The following is a 20,140-nucleotide window of genomic DNA, read 5'->3' as shown; positions in this document are numbered from 1 at the left end:
AATATCTTGTTATAAATGTGCATTTTGCTGAGGTAGAAACACTGGAACATCTTTATTTCTCTATAACGGTAAACGTTTCTGAAATATTGATGATATAACGGAAAAATAGACTAAAATTGGCAGGGAGTATTTACTTGTTCTTTAATGTTGAGGGACAATAATCTGCATTCGTCTGACTACCTGCCGAGTTGGTCTCTCGTCTAGAGCAAACCAGCTGTGCTTTAGGTCGTCCCTAATGCGCAGTCAAAACCCTGTCGGTTCTTTATTCCAATTTCACTACGGCAAAGCACATGAGTTCACTCTCAAGAAATAGGAAAAATCTAGAAAATTTATATATGTGAGATACTTTATACAACGCAAACATGGCATCATGATATTAATAACGAAGTTTCATTTCGTATGTTGATAACATAGACTGGAAAATGTGGACCTTCACCGCTTAGTTACAAAATAGATAATACAGTCGTGCAAACCGTTGAATATTATGATAAGATTAGAGGAAAGTTTCACAATCCATAATCAGAACTTCCTTTTTTGACCGGAAGTGTGCAACTTTATTATTGAATCGATTTTTCAGTTTTTTTTTTTTTTTTTTTATAGTTTCTAGAAAAACACTTTTACAACTATCTTTTACTTGCTACACTTATTGGGACAAGAAGTTCTGAAACATTATTTTTAACTGTTCCCGGGAAAGTAAAAAGACCGAAATTGAAAATAGTTTTTCTTCCCAAAAGATGAGTAGTTCCCCACATTTATCTTGTTTCCCAAAGTCTCTTACTTATCTTATGGCCTTATAAAGCGCTTAATATTTATACTTTTTGGTACTTTAAAAAGATTTCCTGATGAAAACAGTTTGCTCCCTTCCGATTATCACCCCCGTCCACTAGGATTCGTATGGCAAATAGTTCTGCGCTTTGGAGAAATAAAATAATGAGTTCAAGCTTCATTCATCCAAGTGTAATTTCCAATCTGTTAAGTTTATTCAAACCGTCAGAAAATTTGAGATAAGAGAGTGCCACAGTAAGCCTTCTGTGACCCTCAGTGCAATAGACTAATCGGACAACCTCTACGGAATCTAATCTAAAATAAACCTATCAATTTTCGTGATTTGCCATTAAGTTATGTTTACTAAAGGATTTTTTTTGGTAATTCTATCACTTTATTTTTATATATTTTTTTTATTTTATGTTTAATAATATTTTTAATAGTTTTTCAGATACTTTCTCTGAATCCTCTAAGGATATTTATCATGGATAGTTTCTCTTCAAGTATTTTATTTATTTAAATTTTGTTTTGTTCGGTATAAGTAATAATTTGCACTTCCAAAAGAGAGAAATAATTTAATTTAAAAAATTTCCATTAATAAGTATTATTATTTTTTTTATATGCATACATATAAATACTTTGTACCCTTATGTTATACTTTTCAGGAGTTTTATAATATTAATTTTTTTTTTGTAACATTTTTTTGTATATTTTACGTAATCTCTGTTTGAGCAAGACTCCTTGTCATAAGTACATTTACTTTAGACAAATAAATAAATAAAAAAAAAAAAGAAAGGAATTTACAGATGAGCATATATCTATATAAAAACAGGAAAGTTAAGCTACGTAACCTTGATCCAGAGATGAAATTAGTCTTCAGAGAATATAAAATTTACATTTTCTACTGATGTTCATTGGAAAATATAGTTTTACATATTTCAGAGGGTGAAGGGTGCGCTCTCTCGATTAGCCATCAGTTATCGACAGCGATATATTTCTGATTCGTTCACTGGTTATAACGGTGTATCCGAACGCAGAGTATGAAAGTAATATTTATAAGACAATAAATCACAGCCTTAGTAACTACCACTACTAATACTTAATGTAAAGGTACTTCTTGTCCAAAAGAGGCTTTCTAAATGGGTTCAACTGCGTCTCCTTTTGTTACAATCACTATTTTATTTGAAGTCACCATCTCTTGTTCACATTCATTACAACTTTCTCCATTCAGTTTCCTCAGGACTGATAGAAGGGTTTTCCCTTTGGTTTCTGGCACATACAGCAAGATGAAGCATGAAAGCAGGATGCAGCACACTGCAAATAATAGGAAACAGCCATGCTTGCCAAGAAAACTGTTTAGAAACGGAAACAGTTTGACCGACGCAAAGGAAAGTGAAGTGCCAAGCAGCTGAATCACTGACATGGCTACCGCTCGCACATCCGGTGAAAATATTTCAGCCATGACTATAAATGGGACTGGTCCTGCCCCCAGGGAATATGACACTACATGCACTGACAGCGAAAGGATTGGAATCCAGCCAAAATTAGCTTCTAAACTAACTCTGAAGAAGAAATATACAGCTAATGCAATCAAGGCGATCGCCATAGCCGTGTAAGATGTAACCAATAGAAACCTTCTGCCGGTCTTGTCCACTAATGCAGACGATGACATAGAAGAAAGACACTGCAAGGCCCCCACTATGATTGCTGAGGCATACGGAGACAAAGTGCTGCCGGATTCTTTGAAAATGGTCACCGTATACGTCAGGATGGCCAGGATACCACAAAACTGTTGTCCAAATATGAAGCCAAATCCGATCAGTAGAGCTTTAATACGCCCTTTACTCCTAAACAATGCATTGTATCCTGGACGTTTGCCACTCGGCCTTCCTTGCAGGAGAGCAATTTCTTTCTCTGTAAGTAAAGAATCTCCTCCGCGATACCATCTCAACGCCATTTCCGCTTCACTTCTCTTGTTTTTGTTTATTAAAAATACTGGCGATTCAGGCAGCAGTAGCAACAGGAAGAAATATAGAATAGGAACAGCGAGGCAGATAGCGGTCAGTACTTGGTACGAGGTGTAGGCGCCCACGATGTAACAGAACAAGCAGCCCATGTTAAGAGATAGCATTAGAAAGGAGCCTAAAGTACCTCTGATTCTGTCCTCAGCTATTTCAGTGACAAAAAGCGGAGCATTGATGATGACGCCGCTACAAGCCAGTCCAATTATGAATCTGCCGACGTACAGCCAGTGTATCCTATCCGCCAGCAATAGCACCGCCCAGCCGAGCGTGAATGGTAGTGCGACAGCGAGCGCGGTGCTCCTCCGGCCCGCACAATCCGATAGATTCCCCCACAAGAATGTCCCTGCAATTGCACCGATAAAGTTTATTGAACCCAACCATGATATTTCTTCTCTGCTCACTTGGGAATTGCCGACTGGAGGGCTCGCACTTTCCAACAGAGGCTGCATAGGAGAAATCCATCCCAACATTGTGCCAATGCAGAAAGCACCCAAGTTCGCTATAACAAAAAAAAAAAATCAATAAATGAATGATAATTTGTAATTTTAACAAAATTTTCCCAAAGTCCAGGCTATTCCGGGAACTTTAAAATTTGTTTGTTTAATTAATTATTTTCATTATAACTGCCAAGTTTTACACATTTATTATTTGGAAATGAACTCTGATGTGTACACTCACATGGCTTTTACTAATTTTTTTTGCGGAAAATGGTTAATAAATGTGCGCGGATGTACGAGGTTTGCTATCAAATCTAGAAACCATTTTCCAAGTTTTGCAATAATTGAATAAAGACGAACTTCCGGTTAAGGAATTTTCCAATAACTCGAAATTTTAGCGACATATTTAACCTCTCTTAATGTACATTACAAAGTGACACTTTTATGGAGACCAACTGTTATCTTAGTGGTGTCCGTCGAATTTCTCGAGAAAAATGTTTCCACTTTTTTTAGGAAAATGTTTGAAATAACATGGAAGGCATTGTATAAATTAAATAGCAATTTCGTATGACAGATTGCTACAAGTTGTGGGGAAGTGGTACCAAGTTGGTGAGAAAAAAATGCAGACTAGTCGAAAGAATGGTGATTACATTACTTCCTCTAAGCTACTAAAGAGAAATTAAGCTGTGATTACTGTGCTTCCTTTTAAAAGGAATAAAGAAAATTAAACTGCGAATACAGTACTTTCTCTTAAGAAAGGTAAGAAAAATTAAACTGCGATTGCCGCTTCTCTCTAAAAGCGTAAAGAGAAATTAAACTGAAAATACGGCACTATTGCAACACTTCCCTATCGCAGCTGTAAGAGCAAGATAAGAGCAATGTAACGTAGTGAAGCTCGAACCACTTCTTCCTGCCAAATTTTATCAATGTCGAGGGAATTAAAACTGTCCGGTAGGACAGTTGTATAAGGGTTGATCGTCAAAAACTGCACGAAAAAGCGTAACGTTGAAAAACACCCAACTTTGACAATTTTTTTCTCTTTTTCTATAAAAGATAAAATTCCCAAATTTTCTTTAAAACTCCTTAACAAAAACTTACAGTTTAAAATGTTAAGTATAAGGGTTGATTAAACGCCAAAAGGTACACAAATCAGTAGGTATCCAACATTTCATTCATATTTAAGTAATTTTACTGCATTAATTTTCATTAATATTTTTTAGAATTTATTAGATGTCACAGACCCTTATGCTGGCCAGTTCATTCATTTTCTTTTTCTTTTTTTTTATGATTTAAGTCGCGTCAACATCTAAGGTTATTGGCTCCCGGAGCTTTTTTCAGTGCACTGCCGGCCTTCTGACAGTGTTCTCTCGTTACAGACAACACTGTCCATCACCCGGACAGTGAGCTGTAAGAAGCTCTTAGAAAGAGAAAATCAAAGGGTCTGCAGCTGGATTCAAACCCGGAACCTCCACGTGGGAATCCAATACGCTAACCGCATAGCTAATCCCTTCCCTTTGTTTATTCATAATATTTTATTTTTTTGTTATAATTATGATAAAATGTATATTATATCTTTGTAATTAAATGGTACTTTATTTTAGCTTTATTCCAAATTATTCTTCTGATTTATCTTTATTATGCTCTTTATTCTGAGAAGTCACATATATGTATGTACATGCACGTTAAAGTAGAAAAAGACAAAGGCAGAGTCGGCTACTATTTAAATTTGAATCACGGATTTAAAACAATATTTCAGTCTAGAATTCGTCTTTCCGAAGTATTTGTGAGCACAAATAACGCGTAGGTAATATCAAGTAAATTATTCAACAATAATTATTCATTTCTCAATTGTAATTTAATATAGTCCCTCTAATTTTACTTATAGTAAAATCTCTTTAACAAAAACTTACAGTTTAAAATGTTAAGTATAAGGGTTGATTAAACGCCAAAAGGTACACAAATCAGCGAGTACCCAACATTTCATTAATACTTCATTAATAGTTAAGTAATTAAGTAATTCTACTGCATTAATTTTCATTAATAAGTTATTTTTTAGAATTTATTAGATGTCACAGACCCTTATGCTGGCCATTTTCGTCTACAAAATATGTGTTCAAGTAGTACTGTAGATTGACTGTAAATCTAGTTATTTATAATAATCAAACTATTAATTACAGGTTAAAAAGAAAAACGTTATAAAAAATAATAAAAAAAGATGAGGCTAAAAAATTCAAAACTTTTTTTTATAAAAAACTTACACCAATGATTTTGTTTATTTTATTTATTTATTTTTATTTTTAAATAAAAATCGTCGGTTTAAGTTCATTCTTTGATTAAAGTAATTGTTATTTTATGAAGTAGTCAAACGTTTATAATAATAGATAATAATTATCTGGCTTTATCGCAAATAATATAGTTTTCTTCAATTATATTCTCAATCTAGGTATTCATCCCACAATGTTGTATATATGTAATATAAAGTAAATAAGATATGCATATTTTTAGGACAGCTAATTATTCCAGTATTTTACTATAAGTAAAATTAGGGGGACTAAATTAATTACAATTGAGAAATGAATAATTGTTGTTGAATAATCTACTTGTTATTAACTGTGTGTTATTTGTGCTCACGAATATTTCGGTAAGACGAATTCAAGACAGTAGCCTACTCTAACTTTGTCTTTTTCTACTTTAACATGCATGTACATATTTATGTGATTTATCATAATTATAACAAAAAAATATTATAAATGAAGTGGCCAGCATAAGGGTCTGTGACATCTAATAAATTCTAAAAAATAACTTATTAATGAAAATTAATGCAGTAGAATTACTTAATTACTTAACTATTAATGAAGTATTAATGAAATGTTGGGTACTCGCTGATTTGTGTACCTTTTGGCGTTTAATCAACCCTTATACTTAACATTTTAAACTGTAAGTTTTTGTTAAAGAGATTTTTGTACCTTTTGGATAGATTTTCCTTTTTGTCTATTTTGCAAAATTACATATCTTCTTTACAGATTTTTTTAAAATTTGGAATAAACAATTCTTTCATTATAACCTGATAAGGTGTTAAGTCGGAACCGTAACTTCCACTGGACAGATCTTTTTAAAGAATGATTATAGTTGCGTTCCCCCAAACCATCCTCAATAACAATTTTTTTGAAAAAGCGTTTTGAATAACATAGGAAGGTATTTGTACGTAAATAGCAAAATTAAACTGCGATTTCCGTACTTCCTTTTAAGAGGAGTAAGAAAAATAAACTACGATTGCAGTACTTCTTCCTAAAAGGCAAAGAGGCAAAGATCTTTTAATCGAACGACAATTCATTGATTTAAATCAGTTCACTCATTGATAATTTAAATGATTGCAGTACTTCCTCTTAGTAGGTGCAAGAGCATCAGCAACGTAGAGGAGCTTTAACCACTTATTCGAGCTGAATTTTATCAAAATCTGACTAAGCGTTATAGAAATATTGGTAATAATAGTTTTAGAAAGGGCCTTATTTGGGTGGGGCAAACTCCCCTCCTTATGAGGCACGGCGTCGAGACTTTTAAAGTGCAAATCTGTACAAAATTTCGATTCGAATGACCCTTCATTCATAAAAATCGGTTCACGTGTCGATAATTTGCAACGATTGCTATACTTCCCCTTAACAAATGTAAGAGCAGATCGTCGCTTTATTGTTACGTAGGGGAGCCCTAACCCTATCATCCTACCAAATTTTATCAAAATCGGGCCAAGATTTACAGAGTAATTAGTAATAATAATTTTGGAGGGGGCCTTATATAAAGGGGGCTAACTCCTCTCCCATTCAATGTACAGGATCGAGACCCCCAAAAGGCACATCTACATAAAATTCCGAATCGAATGACACCTCATTCATGAAAATCGGTTCACGCGTTTAGGCGCTACGTTGTTTACAAAAAAGGTAACAAGAAGAAGAAGAAGAACAAGAACAAGAACATTTTTTGAAAAAGCCGTTTTTGTTCATTTTTGGCAACTTTTTTCTCGAAACCTATTAGATCTGGGTGGTTGCAAAAAAATTACAGCTATAAAGGAGGGTTTGCCCTATAATTTAAAGAAAATTTGGGAATTTTATCTTTTATAGAAAAAGAGAAAAAAATTGTCAAAGTTGGGTGTTTTTCAACGTTACGCTTTTTCGTGCAGTTTTTGATGATCAACCCTTATACAACTGTCCTACCGGACAGTTTTAATACTGGAACATATGTTTATTCATAATATTTTATTTTTTTGTTATAATTATGATAAAATGTATATTATATCTTTGTAATAGCTAATCCCTTCCCTTTGTTTATTCATAATATTTTATTTTTTTGTTATAATTATGATAAAATGTATATTATATCTTTGTAATTAAATGGTACTTTATTTTAGCTTTATTCCAAATTATTCTTCTGATTTATCTTTATTATGCTCTTTATTCTGAGAAGTCACATATGTATATGTATGTACATGCACGTTAAAGTAGAAAAAGACAAAGGCAGAGTCGGCTACTATTTAAATTTGAATCACGGATTTAAAACAATATTTCAGTCTAGAATTCGTCTTTCCGCAGTATTTGTGAGCACAAATAACGCGTAGGTAATATCAAGTAAATTATTCAACAATAATTATTCATTTCTCAATTGTAATTTAATATAGTCCCTCTAATTTTACTTATAGTAAAATACTGGAATAATTATGTTAGCTGTCATAAAAATATGCATATCTTATTTATCTGATATTCCAAATATATAACACTGTGGGAAGAATACCTAGATTGAGAATGTAATTGAAGAAAACTATATTATTTGCGATAAAGCCAGATTATTACCTATTATTATAAACGTTTGACTACTACATAAAATAACAGTTACTTTAATCGAAGAATGAACTTAAACCGACGATTTTTATTTAAAAATAAAAATAAATAAGTTAAATCATTGATGTATGTTGGTGTATTTTTTTTTAAAAAGTTTTTGAATTTTTTAGCCTCATATTTTTGTTTATAAAGTTTGTTTTTTTTTTAACCTGCGATTAATAGTTTGTTGATTAGATATTACAGTCAATCTAAGTTAAATGGTGTTCTACTTGAACAAATATTTTGTAGATTAAAATGGCCAGCATAAGGGTCTGTGACATCTAATAAATTCTAAAAAATAACTTATTAATGAAAATTAATGTAGTAAAATTACTTAAAATAATATCAATGAAGTATCAATGAAATGTTGGGTACTTGCTGATTTGTGTACCTTTTGGCGTTTAATCAACCCTTATACTTAACGTTTTAAACTATAAGTTTTTGTTAAAGAGTTATAAAAAAGATTTGAGAATTTTATCTCTAATAGAAAAAGAGAAAAAATTGTCCAAGTTGGGTGTTTTTTAACGTTATGCTTTTCCCGGCAGTTTTTGAAGTTCAGTCCCTTATTATACAACTGTCTTGCAGAGACAGTTTTAATACACTTATTTTAATAAGCACCTTAAATATCTCCACCCCGTCCTGACATTCTAAGTAGATAAATCAAATATAATTCTCACCTCGAGTAGGAAAATAAAAATAGTCCACGTTTTAGTGGACCAAGTTTCAGAAAAAGTTTAAGTATCAAATTTTAATACTAATCTGATCATTACTAAAATTATATAAAGTAGAAGTTGCGTGAATATTCCAAAAGCCAACTGTTGCAAACATTAATCAAAACATTTTTAAGCCTAGAGTTTTGTAACATTACCCAGAAAGAAATCTATTTTAGACACTTATGGCTAAAGACATGAGAGGTCCCTGGCTTTTTGAAAAATTAAAACTTTACTAAAAACTTATTTTTAATTAGTAAATTTAAAAATAATTCAAGAAAAATAGGTTAATTTAATTAAACATTTTTCATTTGTTACCTTAATCAGAGCTAAATTAATTTAACAACCCTTATACAACTGTCCTACTGAACAGTTTTAATAAATAAATAATATATTAATTAACTGTCCGGTAGGACAGTTGTATAAGGGTTGATCATCAAAAACTGCACGAAAAAGCGTAACGTTAAAAAACACCTAACTTTGACAATTTTTTTCTCTTTTTCTATAAAAGATAAAATTCCAAAATTTTCTTTAAAATAAAGGGCAAATCCTCCTTTATGACTGCAATTTTTTTGCAACAACCTAGATCTGATAGATTTTGAGAAAAAAGTTGCCGAAAATGTGCAAAAACGGCATTTTCAAAAATTGTTCTTGTTCTTGTTCTTCTTGTTCTTCTTCTTCTTCTTCTTCTTGTTGTTGTTGTTGTTGTTGTTACCTTTTTTGTAAACAACGTAGCGCCTAAACGCGTGAACCGATTTTCATGAATGAGGTATCATTCGAGTCGAAATGTTATGTAGATGTGCCTTTTGGGGGTCTGGAAGCTTTACATGGAATGGGAGAGGAGTTAGCCCCCTTTATGTAAGGCCCCCTCCAAAATTATTATCATTAATTACTCTGTAAATCTTAGCCCGATTTTGATAAAATTTGGTAGGATGACAGGGTTAGGGCTCCCCTACGTAACATTAAATCGACGATCTGCTCTTACACTTGTTAAGGGGAAGTATAGCAATCGTTTCAAATTATCGAAACGTGAACCGATTTTCATGAATGAAGTGTCATTCGAATCGAAATTTTGTACAGATTTGTACTTTAAAAGTCTCGACGCTATGCCTCATAAGGAGGGGAGTTCGCCCCACCCAAATAAGGCCCTTTCTAAAACTATTATTACCAATATTTCTATAACGTTTAGTCCGATTTTGATAAAATTTAGCAAGAAGAAGTGGTTAAAGCTCCTCTACGTGGCTGTGAAGTGCCATCATGCTCTTACACCTACTAAGAGGAAGTACTGCAATCGTTAAAATTATCAATGAGTGAACCGATTTACATCAATGAATTGTCGTTCGATTCAAAATCTTTGCCTTTTAGGGAGAAGTACTGTAATCGCAGTTTATTTTTCTTGCTCCTCTTAAAAGGAAGTACTGAAATTGCAGTTTAATTTTGCTATTTACGTACAAATTACCTTCCTATTTTATTCAAAACGCTTTCTCAAAAAAATTGTTATTGAGGATGGTTTGGGGGACCGCAATTATAATCATTCTTTAAAAAGATCTCACCAGTGGTAGTAACTCCGACTTAACACCTTTTCAGGTTATAATGATAAAATTAAAATTTATTATTCCCAATTTTAAAAAAATCTGTAAAGCAGATATGTAACTTTGCAAAACATACAAAAGGAAAATCTATCCAAAAGGTACAAAAATCTCTTTAACAAAAACTTACAGTTTAAAAAGTTAAGTATAAGGGTTGATTAAACGCCAAAAGGTACACAAATCAGCAAGTACCCAACATTTCATTAATATTTCATTGATATTATTTTAAGTAATTTTACTACATTAATTTTCATTAATATTTTTTTGAATTTATTAGATGTTTCACAGACCCTTATGCTGGCCAGTTCATTCATTTTCTTTTTCTTTTTTTTTTATGATTTAAGTCGCTTCAGCATCTAAGGTTATTGGCGCCCGGAGCTTTTTTCAGTGCACTGCCGGCCTCCGGACAGTGTTCTCTCGTTACAGACAACACTGTCCATCACCTGGACAGTGAGCTGTAAGAAGCTCTTAGGAAGAGAAAATCTAAGGGTCTGCAGCTGGATTCGAACCCGGAACCTCCTCGTGGGAATCCAATACGCTAACCGCATAGCTAATCCCTTCCCTTTGTTCATTCATAATATTTTATTTTTTTGTTATAATTATGATAAAATGTATATTATATATTCATAATTAAATAGGTACTTTATTTTAGCTTTATTCCAAATTATTCTTCTGATTTATCTTTATTATGCTCTTTATTCTGAGTAGTCACATGTATGTACGAGTATGTACATGCACGTTAAAGTAGAAAAAGACTAAGGTAGAGTCGGCTACTATTTAAATTTGAATCACGGATTTAAAACAATATTTCAGTCTAGAATTCGTCTTTCCGAAGTATTTGTGAGCACAAATAACGCGTAGGTAATATCAAGTAAATTATTCAACAATAATTATTCATTTCTCAATTGTAATTTAATTTAGTCCCTCTAATTTTACTTATAGTAAAATACTGGAATAATTATGTTAGCTGTCATAAAAATATGCATATCTTATTTATCTTATATTCCAAATATATAACACTGTGGGAAGAATACCTAGATTGAGAATGTAATTGAAGGAAACTATATTATTTGCGATAAAGCCAGATAATTATTACCTATTATTACAAACTTTTTTTTTTTTTTTTTTTTTTTTTTTTTTTTTTTTTTTTTTTTTTTTTTTTTTTTTTTTTTTTGGCCTTTTGCGGTTAACAAATTAGCCATAATTACAAACGTTTGACTACTACATAAAGTAACAATTACTTTAATCGAAGAATGAACTTAAACCGACGATTTTTATTTAAGAAATAAAAATAAATAAATAAAATAAACAAAATCATTGATGAATGTTGGTGTGAGCATTTTTTTAAAAAAGTTTTTGAATTTTCTAGCCTCATATTTTTTTTAATAAAGTGTTTCTTTTTAACCTGTGATTAATAGTTTGTTGATTAGATATTACAGTCAATCTAAGTTAAATGGTGTTCTACTTGAACAAATATATTGTAGATGAAAATGGCCAGCATAAGGGTCTGTGAAACATCTAATGGTGTTCTACTTGAACAAATATATTGTAGATGAAAATGGCCAGCATAAGGGTCTGTGAAACATCTAATAAATTCAAAAAAATATTAATGAAAATTAATGTAGTAAAATTACTTAAAATAATATCAATGAAATATTAATGAAATGTTGGGTACTTGCTGATTTGTGTACCTTTTGGCGTTTAATCAACCCTTATACTTAACTTTTTAAACTGTAAGTTTTTGTTAAATTTAATATTAAAACTGTCCGGTAGGACAGTTGTATAAGGGTTGACCATCAAAAACTGCACGAAAAAGTGTAACGTTGAAAAACACCCAACTTTGACAATTTTTTTCTATTTTTCTATAAAAGATAAAATTCCCAAATTTTCTTTAAATCTTACTCCAAACCCTCCTTTATAACTGTAATTTTTTTGCAACCACCCAGATCTAATAGGTTTCGAGAAAAAAGTTGCCAAAAATGAGCAAAAACGGCTTTTTCAAAAAATGTTCTTGTTCTTCTTGTTGTTGTTGTTGTTCTTGTTGTTCTTGTTGTTACCTTTTTTGTAAACAACGTAGCGCCTAAACGCGTGAACCGATTTTCATGAATGAGGTGTCATTCGATTCAATATTTTATGTAGATGTGCCTTTTGTGGGTCTCGGCCCTGTACATCCAATGGGAGAGGAGTTAGCCCCCTTTATGTAAGGCCCCCTCCAAAATTATTATTACTAATTACTCTGTAAATCTTGACCCGATTTTGATAAAATTTGGTAGGATGATAGGGTTAGGGCTCCCCTCCCTAACAATAAAGCGACGATCTGCTCTTACACTTGTTAAGGGGAAGTATAGCAATCGTTTCAAATTATCGACACGTGAACCGATTTTCATGAATGAAGTGTCATTCGAATCGAAATTTTGTACAGATTTGTACTTTAAAAGTCTCGACGCTATGCCTCATAAGGAGGGGAGTTCGCCCCACCCAAATAAGGCCCTTTCTAAAACTATTATTACCAATATTTCTACAAAGCTTAGTCCGATTTTGATAAAATTTAGCACGAAGAAGTGATTAAAGCTCCTCTACGTGGCTGTGAAGTGCCATCATGCTCTTACACCTACTAAGAGGAAGTACTGCAATCGTTAAAATTATCAATGAGTGAACCGATTTACATCAATGAATTGTCGTTCGATTCAAAATCTTTGCCTTTTAGGGAGAAGTACTGTAATCGCAGTTTATTTTTCTTGCTCCTCTTAAAAGGAAGTACTGAAATCGCAGTTTAATTTTGCTATTTACCTACAAATACCTTCCTATTTTATTCAAAACGCTTTCTCAAAAAAATGGTTATTGAGGATGGTTTGGGGACCGCAACTATAACCATTCTTTAAAAAGATCTCTCCAGTGATAGTTACGGTTCCGATTTAACACCTTATCAGGTTATAATGATAAAATAGCTTATTCCAAATTTTAAAAAAATCTGTAAAGCAGACGTAACTTTGCTAATAGACAAAAAGGAAAATCTATCCAAAAGGTACAAAAATCTCCTTAACAAAAACTTACAGTTTAAAAAGTTAAGTATAAGGGTTGATTAAACGCCAAAAGGTACACAAATCAGCAAGTACCCAACATTTCATTAATACTTCATTGATATTATTTAAGTAATTTTACCGCATTAATTTTCATTAATATTTTTTAAGAATTTATTAGATGTCACATACCCTTATGCTGGCCAGTTCATTCATAATAGTTATAATTGTGATAAAATGTATATTATATCTTCGTATAAATAGGTACTTTATTTTAACTCTATTCCAAATTATTCTTCTGATTTCTCTTTAATGTGCCCTTTATTCTGAAGTTGTCACATATACATGCATGTTAAATTAGAAAAAGACAAATTTAGAGTCGGCTACTGTTTAAATTTGAATCACGGAGGATTTAAAACAATATTTCATTCTTGAATTCGTCTTACCGAAATATTCGTGAGGACAAATAACACACAGTTAATAACAAGTAGATTATTCAACATTATTTATTCATTTCTCAATTGTAATTTAATTTAGTTCCCCTAATTTTACTTATAGTAAAATACTGGAATAATTAGCTGTCCTAAAAATATGCATATCTTATTTATTTTATATTACATATACACAACATTTGGGATGAATACCTAGATTGAGAATGTAATTGAAGAAAACTATATTATTTGCGATAAAGCCAGATAATTATTATCTATTATTATAAACGTTTGACTACTACATGTAATAACAATTACTTTAATCGAAGAATGAACTTAAACCGACGATTTTTATTTAAAAATAAAAATAAATAAATAAAATCATTGATGTATGTTGGTGTAAGCAATTTTTAAAAAACGTTTATGAATTTTTTAGCCTCATATTTTTTTATTTTTTATAACGTTTTTTTTTTTCACCTGTAATCAATAGTTTGATTATTATAGATAAATAGATATTACAGTCAATCTAAGTTAAATGGTGTGCTACTTGAACAAATATTTTGTAGATGAAAATGGCCAGCATAAGGGTATGTGACATCTAATAAATTCTTAAAAAATATTAATGAAAATTAATGCGGTAAAATTACTTAAATAATATCAATGAAGTATTAATGAAATGTTGGGTACTTGCTGATTTGTGTACCTTTTGGCGTTTAATCAACCCTTATACTTAACTTTTTAAACTGTAAGTTTTTGTTAAGGATTTATTAAATAAATTTTATAGGTAATACTTATAAAAAAAAAAGTTTTAAAAACTAACGACGAGTCTTCCTGCATAAAATCAAGGTGAAACGTCTCTTGCGGTAGGTGCTTTGATTTTAGTGGCATTTAGAAGTTGTCATGTCTTAAGGAAACAATAAAATAAATAAATCTTTTTTACTCTCTACTCTAAAAAGAGAAGGTACGGGTAATCTGCAGATTTCTAATTTTGAGCTTTTGTCCAAAATCTCCTATTTGAAGGAAAACTTCATTCTAGGCGTTGTCAGAATTGGATGTTGTTTGTGCTTTTAGGCTGCACAGAAGCCAAGAAATCTCTGTAGAAGAGGCGAGTCCACCTCCTCATTCGGATTTTCATCTCTTTTAATGAGATACATGAATAACTGAGACTTGGTGGTTCCAAATTAACACTCCAAGAAGTAGGTATTGTGGTGGCACTGATCAATTGCAAATGATCAACGGACAGCTGTTCAAAGTTGTTAGATTACTCGACAAGGGCAGTAATTTGGATTTGCATTGACAGTGCCAATTAAGTCAATTAGACTTGAGCTGACTAATAGAGCTCATGTTCAAGGATGTTTTAAATGAAGTGATAAAAGGTTCGCGCACAAAAATTAGCAAACTTTATACTCTTTGCAATTGGACGATCATTCAGTGGATGTTAAGCTACAAAGTGTTCGGATAAAAGAAAACAGAATGGAATAGAATATAAATTTATTTTTAATTTGGGATATCCCCATACTTGGTTACTGTGCTAACCATTGAGTTTCATAGTTGAGGCAAATTAAGAGATTGTTCCAGTATTCATACTAATGAAAGGGATAACTTCTGGCGATCTTTTCTTCACTCAGGGTTGGAGTGCGGTGACTCAGGCCAGCCTTGGCAGAGCACCTTTCACCGCAGCACTCCTACATTCAATCGGAGATCTGCATTCCTGGCGGCAGCTGGCTGACCCTTGCCACTCCCCAGGCATCAAGCTTCACCATGCTATTAGACTAGTGATTAACATTTTTCTATATCGGCTTAGTAAAATGGTTCCAATTTTCAAGTGAGTACTACCTAATCCATTCATTGTTCAGAATTCACTGATTGTGCATTTCTTAGATTTCTCTTGTCCCATCCCCCGAACGGGGCAATATTGCAACCTCTTAAATGTTTATCAGGTGCCTTATTCTAATTTAAAAAAAAATCATTCTGGTGTAAACACAGTCTGGCTTTACATTTCAGTAGTTTTGTGTGCATTTGAAAATATATGATGTTTTTTATAGAGGTTGCATTAATATTGTGTTGCAATTAAGAAGTTGCCACTTTAATAATTACTTTAGATTAAACTAGGGCGGCCTCAAGGCCTACGCCACTCCGACCCCTTTGGATCTATTGTGGCTCAAATAATAACTTTATTTAACATGTATTAAAATATGTTAAGTATCGAAGTGTGCAATGATAATTATTGGTTTATTATTTGGCGGGAATAAGTTGGGTTCGTAACAAGAAATATACATACATATACGAGTATAGTATATAGGTTATTGATATTGAAGAGACTCGTCTGTTGCCATGGTGTGCATTGTTAATGTTGAATAGTGAATTTTACTAATAGTGTCCAAATTGTCGGTGTGGTATACACCAGAGGCCTGTACTAAATAATTAAATCCATTTTTAATAAAATATACAATAGTAACCAATTTATTCAGAAAATATGCAACTATCTATGCGCACACAATGTTATGCAACCGAAGAAAATTGAAAACGAAAAAGAGAAGGGTACGGTTAGCGAAAGAATTTAAAAATTTAAATTCTGGATATATTTTATTAAATGTTGAGAAATTTTACTTCGCCTTAAAATATGTTTAGTGAATGATGGATTAAATTTAGAGGGATAAAATAAGAGCGGTAGGGGAAACAAATCAACTTTGACAGATTTAGGTGCCAATGACAGTAGTGGAAGTAGTGCAACTATTGCTAGTGACCATGTGCGTGCGAGTTTTTTAATTGGACAGTTGGTGCAGTGTTTTCTACAGCTGAAACAAGCTGCAGTTAATACTCTGTCGATTGTTGCTAGATTTCCCTATAGGAAGTGTTTTTTATTTTTTTGTGAAGTGAGTGAAGGCGATGTAAAACGTGGAAGTACCCAGAAGGGGTAGAACCACTAGAAAAAAAAGTGCTGAATATAAGGATAAACAAAGTCGTTAGGAAGCATCGACTGACAGTAAAAACTTGGAAACTCTTCTAATATAACTTTTGCTATCAATAAATAAGTAGATTTAATTTTATTTAAGTGTTCCGTCATTCCTATTTGCACGCTCCGGAATATCCTCTTACCATGATAATTAATTTGTAGAAAGTTATTTGTCGCTGAGATTTTAAGGAAAATTTTACTGATACTTAGTATGCATAAACTGGGTAAGTTTTAGCAAAAATATTTTCTAAGAAGATAGAATTCTAAAACTTATCTAGTAATGATTTTATTATTAGCATTATTTATTTATTTTCATCTGCAATAATACAGCATATTGACATATAGATTAAAGAAGCCAGTTAGGAGAGGTTATTCTATTTATTATGTTAGCAGTCTTTGACAAAATCAAGTTCTACATTAAATATAGAATCTGGAGACTTTTAAAGTTTCCTCCTTTTTTAAATCTGATATTTTGTTTTAAAGGTTTTTCTGGTAGTTTATTAAGTTTTCTAAATTCAGTGAGTGAACTTTTTTTAAGTCCAGTTACGAATCGGCCAAAAAGACAATGACGGACGCGTACTGCAATAAGATAATGTCGGCAGAGAATGCGATTGATATGCTAGCTTTCTTTCACGCTAGAATATCAGTATAGATATGGGTGGTTACCAAGCTTTTATGGTTTCAGTGGCGATGGCTATCATGATCACAAGGGAAGAGACATCTTTTTGAAACCAACTGTGTTCTGTACAGTTGGATAGGTTAGCCAAATATCCAATTAAAAGAAGATATTCCGTAATATTTTGCTATCAGTAATCATATTAGTTGGTGTTAAAGTCATCCTTGGTAACCCAAGCCTTTTATGGAAGCAAGCTAGAGCTGTTCCAGTCCTTCAAAAATGATGGTGCAGTAATTGTCGTAAGAATTATACAGACGCAGCATGCTATAGTACTGCTATAAAATTCATACCTTGACGCCTTTTTAGCTTATCGATCTGCAGTTCAGTTGCATTGTGAGTTCTCACTAGAGTGTTCAAACTGCATTTATTTCCTTGATTTATATGGCCCATATATTGTTGGTCACACATGGACCCTATCTAATTACAATGATAGAATTCAGATGTGTTCGTCATTTTGGGACCAACTGGAAAAACCACTTCTTCAAAGTTACGCCACTAAAGAAAAAAATAGTAAAAATTGCGAGTTTGAAAAAAAATCAACTTACTGCTGCTGCTGAGGGAAGGGATTAGCTATGAGATTAGCATACTGGACTTCCACGCGGAGGTCCCGGGTTCGAATCCAGCAGAAAAATCTGACTCTACTCACATCCCCGAAATCAGCTCATACAGTAAGCGGAAAAGGACTAAGGAGGAACCACGTTCTGCAAATATTTGTGAATTTTCTCTTCCTAGGAGCTTCTTACAGCTCACTGTCCGGTGATGGACAGTGTTGTCTGTAACGAGAGAACACTGTCCGGAGGCCGGCAGTGCACTGAAAAAAGCTCCGGGCTCCAATAACCTTAGATGTTGACGCGCCTTAAATCATAAAAAAAAATAAAAAAACACTGCTATGAGGATTAGAGTAAGAGAACTCAGCTGAGTGTTTCACCTCAGATTTCTTTTTGTTATAGAAATAATTTCTAAGGATCTTTGCGCGTTTACGTGCATGATGTCGTGGACGGGTTCTTTTCTATTTAAAACTAATTTTTCTCAAATCCACTGTTGAACCGTTGAGTCTCTGAAGATGGAAATACATATTTCGACATTTCTAGATGAATAGTGTTTTCTATTTAAACCTACCTCCAATATTTTTTTTTTTATAATGAAAATTAGAGATATATATTTTGCTACCTCTGAAATTAGATTATGATGATTTATTTCTGGGGAAATCTGATGTGGAGGTTTCTTAAGGAAACTAGAAGAATGAGCAGCGCGCACGTTGGTGTACAAGTAATGTAAAATAAAGCAATAAATCGAAAATTTTATAAAACAAAGAACAAACTTAACTTTAACCTTCGTAAAATTTCATTTATAATTAATATTTAATCTTATTTAAACCAATATGACTAATAAATTTAAATGTAATTCCAAAAAAATGGACAAACAAATAAACAAAAATAGTAAAAAACTCATACTAACATCCTTTCTTCGAATACAGGATAACAATAAATAGTAATAAATAAAAAACGTTTTGTTTGTGTACAAATTGTTTCTAATTAAAAAATAAAATAATTAAATAACAAAATAATATGAACTGTTTTTACAACTTGAATATGTATAAAAAAAAATTTAATTCTGCTAACAGGAAAAGCTGCAAAGTTGAATTTTTGTTCCACATTTGATTCTTACCAATGGTAACCAGGAGACAAGGCAATACAATAAACAGTAATGTATGATACAGTAATAGCAACCAGGAGACAAGGCAATACAATGAACAGTAATGTATGATACAGAGGGAATGTGTAGTACAGTGTAGAGTGAAACATAACCACCCATTTCTTCAAGAAATTCTCTTAATAGAATTTTCGTGGTTTTAAATGAAATTTACAGACTTACTATACAAAATTAACTTACCAAGTTTAAAGAAACTCGTTGGAATCATTTTCAAGAAAATTTCAACAAATGATTCAGTAAAGTAAGATTCTTCCAATTGGGACTAACCCTTAGTGTAGCCCCCCCAACCTTCTGTTGAACTTTCAGCGATTTTTTCTAATTACGGCGGATAGTCTCTCTTTCTGTGAGGGTGCCAAGGTTTGAAAGAAAAGCAATGGACATGAGTTGCGATTTTTAAAAAATCTCTTATTAGTAAAAAAGAAGATGAGTATTCAACATGAAAGTATTTTGTGAATGCAGGTTGCGAGAAAACGACTTGGTTAGAAAACCAGACTGGCTCTTATCTCAATGAATATATGATATGGTTCAATCGTACAAAATAATATATTTTGAAATTATGACAACTCTAAAGAGATAAGGAAATAACGCTCGCTCAGAGCAGAGGTGCAACGACAAAACTCGCTAGCTGATAACGCAATGTTTACTTACCAACTATGGCCGCGAAATACTGCCGCAGTGTGGCCTTAGTGGAGTACTTCATGAAGGAGAGTTTGACGCAAACTGGACCTGATTCCCCGACTCGGTCCACACTTACCAGCTTCAAGGTTGGTTTTCTGGTTTTATCGCTCGGCATTCAACACACACTTGAACATTGTGCGCGTAAGCACTTGTTTCGAATGAGATAAACAAAATTCCCGCTAGTGGGAGAAGCTGAATTTATTAAGTTAGGCACAAGAACTCGCTGACCCCTCTCCTTGTACGGCTCTCGCTCTGCACACCAAAATTACTTTC

The 20,140-nt window shown here is 32.5% G+C and overlaps 2 protein-coding genes across 4 annotated transcripts in view; one reads left to right on the top strand and one right to left on the bottom strand.

Annotated features, from left to right (window-relative positions):
- LOC141457534 (uncharacterized) overlaps positions 1-20,140 on the top strand; it is an 85,394-nt gene that overhangs the window by 47,608 nt on the left and 17,646 nt on the right. The window contains exon 1 of one of the 3 annotated variants that reach the window (XM_074134675.1): positions 14,875-15,669. The exons of the other annotated variants lie outside the window; for them this stretch is intronic. The gene's annotated coding sequence lies outside the window, so the exon portion shown is untranslated. Of the gene's footprint in view, positions 1-14,874; positions 15,670-20,140 lie in introns of those variants that run through there. 3 annotated transcript variants of the gene reach the window in all.
- LOC141457535 (trehalose transporter 1-like protein) lies at positions 550-20,017 on the bottom strand. The gene is made up of 2 exons (XM_074134677.1): positions 19,838-20,017; positions 550-3,288 (listed from the first exon to the last, which is right to left on the bottom strand). The coding sequence occupies exons 1-2, from the start codon at positions 19,980-19,982 to the stop codon at positions 1,901-1,903; spliced, it is 1,533 nt and encodes a 510-aa protein (XP_073990778.1). The 5' UTR covers positions 19,983-20,017; the 3' UTR covers positions 550-1,900.

This window comes from Rhodnius prolixus, unplaced genomic scaffold, assembly GCF_049639745.1.
Source record: "Rhodnius prolixus isolate KJV_2025 unplaced genomic scaffold, Rpr scaffold_22, whole genome shotgun sequence".
In the NCBI taxonomy this organism is placed as follows: Eukaryota; Metazoa; Arthropoda; class Insecta; order Hemiptera; family Reduviidae; genus Rhodnius; species Rhodnius prolixus.
This window is presented reverse-complemented; position numbering and strand designations above follow the sequence as displayed.